General features: G+C 44.9%; 1 protein-coding gene across 1 annotated transcript in view; it reads left to right on the top strand.

The window, feature by feature from the left end:
• Positions 1-231: 231 nt before the first annotated feature.
• MED27 (mediator complex subunit 27) overlaps positions 232-6,000 on the top strand; it is a 184,885-nt gene continuing 179,116 nt past the window's right edge. Inside the window, exons 1-2 of the mRNA XM_048822906.2 lie at positions 232-505; positions 3,904-4,048. Of these exons, the coding sequence (XP_048678863.2) occupies positions 300-505; positions 3,904-4,048 (351 nt within the window). The 5' untranslated portion in view covers positions 232-299. The remainder of the gene's footprint in view (positions 506-3,903; positions 4,049-6,000) is intronic.

The following is a 6,000-nucleotide window of genomic DNA, read 5'->3' as shown; positions in this document are numbered from 1 at the left end:
CACCCACAGGCGTCTCTACCCCCTCACTGACTCCCTGCCCTAACCTCTCTATACCTCCCCGCCCTGCTGCGTCCACCCACAGTCGTCTCTACCCCCTCACTGACTCTCTGCCCTAACCTCTCTATACCTCCCCACCCCCTACGTCCACCCACAAGCCACTCTAGCCCCTCACCGACTCACTAGCCCCCCGCACAAGACTACATTTCCCAGGCTGCCCTGGGGCCGGCGCGGCCCCGTGGTGTTCCCGGCGCTTCTCGTTGCCAGGCTCGGGAGGCCCATTCGGCTGGCTACGGGGTAAGATGGCGGAGGGGGTGCTGAGCCCCGGGGTGAACCTGGAGGCCTTCTCCCAGGCCATCGCCGCTATCCAGGCGCTGCGCTCCAGCGTCACCCGGGTGTTTGACTGCCTGAAGGACGGGATGCGGAACAAGGAGACGCTGGAGGGCCGCGAGAAGAGCTTCGTCTCCTGCTTCCAGGAGAGCCTGCACTCGGTCAGCCGGGACTTGAGGTGCGTGCGGGGCCGGGGGCGGCTGCTCGCCGTGAGGCGCGGGGGCCGGGTTGGGGGGCGGCGGCGGGACCTGAGGGGAAGCGGCGGGCCGGAGAGGCGGTGGGCAGAGGCGTGGAGGAGAAGGGGTGCCCTGCGCTCGGAGCGGAGCTGGGGCCTGGCTTCGGGGAGGGGAGGCCGGGCCGGGTGCACCCAGGTTTGGAAGGGGCACCCCCAGCTGGAACCATCCCGTGAGCCAGCGAGCCCCTGGGGCGCTGCACCGCCCGTGTCACTCCCCTTTCTGGCTGAGGAGCGTCCCTCCATTTTGCGCGGAAAAAGGGGGGAGAGAGATTTTTAAATAGGGAACGTGATTCGACGAGCACAACAAGGCGCGGGGAGGGCTGGCCATTACCTTTCCCTCCTGTCTTGGGACTGACTTGACTTGAAGTTGAACGTCGACTTAATTTCGTGGAAACAAGCTTATTTAAGGGCTAGGACCAGTTTGATGTGTTATCGGCACAAACGTTTCCCCTGCAGTATTTGAAATAAAATAAAATACCCCCCCTTCCCCCCTCCCCAAAAAAGAAGTCTTAGCACTAAGGACCTCAGAGTGAAATTGAGGGCAAACGAGCCACACTGACAGAACAGAATCTACCTTTTTAGGTTGGGACCATGGAAAAGTAAACAAAGAGCATAAATAGAAGTAGACTGGATTTTCAGAATTCTTTCCGTTTTAATAGGTGTTAGTAAGTAACTTTGTGTATAGTGTTTGATTTTAAAGTTAACAGCATCTCTTTTTTAAAAGCTACATTTCAAATTCATCCCGAAGGTTGAGTTTTGATAGGGTGCATCAGAACTGAGAGGTGGTGAGCCCAGTTATCAGTTGTGTGGCTTATTGGGGTAGATTTCTAACAGCTCATCAGCAGGGGATATTATGGTCTCATTGTTTCCTTGTATTCCCCATTTGTCTATTTCCATCTTTTGTCTCTTGTTTTATATTTAGGCCCAGGTTCTCAGGTGTGTTTAAACACCTAACTGACCTAACTTCCATTGGAGTTAATGAGAGTTAGGCACCTAAATATCTTTGGATCTGGGCCTTAGTTTATCAACTCTTTGGGGCAGGGACTGTCTTTTTGTTCTGTTTGTACAGCATCTAGCACCTAAGATTTCCAAAGGGGTCTGCACTTCCATTTGAAGTTTTTTAGGGCTCCACAAATGAAAAAAAGGTAGAACACCACTGACCTAAGTGAAAGAGGAGGAATTTGTGGGGTACACTAGTTTAACAAAAGCAACGAGGAGTACTTGTGACACCTTCGAGACTAACAAATTTATTTGGGCATAAGCTTTCGTAGGCTAAAAGTGGGTTTAGCCCACGAAAGCTTATGCCCAAATAAATTTGTTAGTCTCTAAGGTGCCACAAGTACTCCTTGTTGTTTTTGCTGATACAGACTAACATGGCTACCACTCTGAAACTAAAAGAAAAGGAGTACTTGTGGCACCTTAGAAACTAACCAATTTATTTATTCGTGTAGCTCACGAAAGCTTATGCTCAAATAAATTGGTTAGTCTCTAAGGTGTCACAAGTACTCCTTTTCTTTTTGCGAATACAGACTAACATTGCTGCTACTCTGAGCTCTGAAACTAGTTTAACAATGATGCTAAACTTTGTTTGTAGGATAGGAAGCCATGGAAATTATTTTTCTCCACCAAATCTTATATTTTTATACAAACAACAAAAGTAACTCTCAACGAATGTACATTAATCTAAGTGACTGCTTGTTCTGCTTTTGCCTTTGTGCTCCTATGCATCTGGTATTTTCATTTTAACATAGGACCTGATCCTGCAAAGGGATCGATAGTTATAATAACAGTATAATAATAATAATAAATATAATACAAGAAAGCTAGCTAAGAGCTACTTGAACAGATCCCTTTGCAAGATCAAGGCCTCAGACTGTAAGCTGTTTTGTCTTTATTTGTTTTGTAAAGTGTAGTGCTGTAAAAGTTATCAATAATCATTTCACTGACTCTAAACATTCAGTAACTTCTCTGTAGACTAGGGAAAATCATATAATTCTGAAACCTAGGGTAACCAAGAACTCAGTCCAGATGAGTGACATTTTATTACTTACTGCCCCCCCATATGAGTTGCTGTGTTGCACTTAAACCAATATGATCATAGTGAGGCTGTGAAGATAACTAGCTTCCTACTTGATTCCTTGTAAACACAAGAAAATTAAAGGTGCAGATAAGATGGAGGACTTTCTCCACTACTTTGCTAAATTTCTATTTTGACAATACTCAGCTGATTTTTTTTTTTCTTCTTCCCCTGGCGCACACACAGAAATTGCACTTTGGTTAGTTCCAAAACTGTGCCACTTTTTTTTTATTAGCCAACCAAATTTGATGACAAAGTGTCTGTGAATAAGTTACTTGAAATATTTTCCTGACTTTCATCTTAGCAAGAGAAGGTATTCTTACCCATTTTTATAAATATCTAATTATTTTTTCTGAAGTTTGCAACATAATTGGATAGATATCATTTTTATTATTTATAGAACAAGCAAAAGTGAGAGAGGTGCTTTAGACACATAATAACATATTTAAATTACTGAATGAAATAAGGATCTGATCAAAAGCCTGTTGAAGTCAATGGACTTTGGATAATGCCATAAAAAGGCAATTTATGTTTAATGTTACTACTGTGAGTAATCCCACTTATTTCAATTTGCCTGCTTTCAGTAGTAAAGCTATCATGTGCCTAAATGTTTGCAGGAATGGAGCCTTAAGGTGGTGTGAGACATGTAAGTCAGAGGGAATGATAGTTAAGGCTACATTTTTGTCATGGGTATTTTTAGTAAAAGTCATGGACAGGTCATGGGCAGTAAACAAAAATTCACGGCCCATGACCTATCTATGACTTTTACTATATACCTGTAACTAAAATTTGGGCTGGGGCCTGAGAGTACTCTGGGCGGGGAGCGGTCCGGGGGCGTTGGGGGAGGTGGCCCAGGACCCCTGCTGATGCTGGGGTGGGGGGAGGGTTGGCAGGCTCCCCTACCCAGCTCCATATGTGCCTGCAGCTCTCATTGGCTGGGAACTGCAGTTCTACCAACCCTTGTCCAAAATATTCTGAATCTTCATGGCATGTTACAAAGCCCATGTATTTACCAAGGTTTTTGGGGAGGGAGAAGTGTTGTTGTTTGGGGGTGGGTCATTTGTGATTTTTCGGTTAATACTGGTGATTAAATGCTTGTCAAACTGCCTTGAGCTTTGGACAAGCATTTTTAAATTTTTATGTCTAAATTGATTTTTTTTTAATTGTGAGATGTGTAAGGACCATATCTTACATGCACACTTGATTGTTCACTCCACACTATCTACAGTTCTTACATAAAAGGTGTTTGTTTTTTTACTTCTAGTGAACTGGAACGTCTGAGCAATCTAGTAGGCAAACCATCTGAGAACCATCCTCTCCATAATAGTGGATTGTTGAGCCTAGATCCTGTACAGGACAAAACTCCTCTCTACAGTCAACTACTTCAGGCCTATAAATGGTCAAACAAGGTAAACAATGTGTATCAAATTGCTAATGAATAGATCTTTTGTAGACTGAAGTAATTAAATAATAGGGTGGGTAGTTGGTGTGCATTGGTATATAATGTTTGGTCCGCTACAAAGGCAGCACCCTTTGTATTTCACATTATCAAGGCTGCAGAACTTATGAAACAGAATTTAAGCTTTAATTTTAAAAAGAATTAAAAAGTTTTTAATTCTTATGTTTTTGAAGATAATATTCCAAATGTGAACTGATGTTGTATCGTCATTGTAATGGAGTGTGGAGGGCCAGGTGGTCAAGTGATTGGAACTGTTGACTGCCAGCTCCTGGCTTCCCTGGTCAGGGTGCTCAGTCTTTAAGTCAGTGGGGCAGGGGGACCCGGGCCCTCCCACTCCACCAGGTCCCAGCCCAGCGCCCTGTGTGAGTCAACCCCTGAGCAGGGGACCTCCCAACGGGGAGTCTGTCTACTGTCCTGGGCTTCTTCCTATTGCTGTCGCTTCAGTTTGTGGAGTGGCCCCTATAATCCAAGTTGCTGTGGTGGCTTCTCTCTAAGTAGCATCCCCTCGTGGACCTTGGGTGCTGTCCTGCTGCAGTCCCAGATTCCTCCGGGCAGGGCAGCCATAAGTTTGGCGGAGCCAGAACCCCACAAGGTCTCTGTGCTTTAGTCACCCAGTTATCTCTTAGGCTGGCTCTCTGAAGTCTTTCAGCCAGGGAGACCGTGCTTATTTTCTGCCTTGGCTGACAAGTTAGTGATCCTTCCCCTCAGGTAGAGAGGCAGCTAGCTCCTGCCTCTCTGCCAGTCAGCCCTGAACTGAACCAGGTTCTCTCCTTTTCTCCTCCCCCACCCCACCCCCGGCCTGGTACTGGCTGCAGGTACAATGGGGCAAGGCTAACTGGGCCCAAAGGCCCTCTTTAACCCCTTCCATGCTGGTGGGCAGATTCTTCACTTCATCAGGGTCATCTGCAGAACTATCCACATTTCTCTTGGTGGGGTGTAACTCTGAAACTTAACGTTGTGTTGTCTATTCAAACTGATGGTCATTTTAGCACAAATATCTTTGTAATAATGCCCTTATTTGTCCTTGGAGGAGGTACCAGACTTTGTGGCAGAAGGCAGTAGGATGCTGAGGTGGAGAACTAGGAGTTTAAGTCCCTTCCAAACCTACTTGCGAGAGAGAAACTGGACATGCATCCCTTTCCCTTTGCCAAAAGCCTCACCTGCCTCCCATGCCTTCCCAAATGCTAAAACTGTCCCGTCTTGCAGCTAAAACCTCCTGCTTCACACCTCCCTGATAATTATTGGTGTGTACCTCTGTACAGTAAATATAAAAATCTGTCGTATATTTACCTCTTCTGGACTGTATAAATTAAATAGCAGAGTAAACCCCACAGTGAAGACTCTGCTGATCATATTGTGACTTTTCATTTTTAATTCAATACAATCTTCTATTTTAATTTACCTGTAGTGCTGCAGAATGTGTAGTCTGATGCAAAACTCAGTATTAGTTTAAAGTGTGATTACCCACCCCGCCTCCCCGAACTGATTTTTTTCTGTTTAAAGTGTAGTTATTGTCAGCAGTTTGACTTTCTTACTTAGCAGACCTGCTCCCTGGGTATAGTCAGAGACATAAAACCCTGTTACTGAGTTTTGTTTTGTTGACAAATTCAAAATGAAACACAAAATCAAGTCCAACCTCTCTCGCCAGGCTTGGGTGCTTCCAGTGGGTTTTTCAATCAAATGTTGCCAACCTGTTGTACATATCTGCTTACTTTACAAAGTTTTTTTTTTTTTTTAATAACAAAAATTACTTTGTACCCTTGTGAGGACTCCAGAGCCAGGACAACTAGGGGAGAGTGTGAGGTGGATTTGTGTATGGCGTATGTTCATTACTGGTAAGAGATTCTGCAACTGGAACTTAGCTAATAATTCTGATGATGCGCAAGAAAGAGCAGAATCCAT

Source organism: Caretta caretta, chromosome 16 (genome assembly GCF_965140235.1).
Source record: "Caretta caretta isolate rCarCar2 chromosome 16, rCarCar1.hap1, whole genome shotgun sequence".
Lineage (NCBI taxonomy): Eukaryota > Metazoa > Chordata > Testudines > Cheloniidae > Caretta > Caretta caretta.
This window is presented reverse-complemented; position numbering and strand designations above follow the sequence as displayed.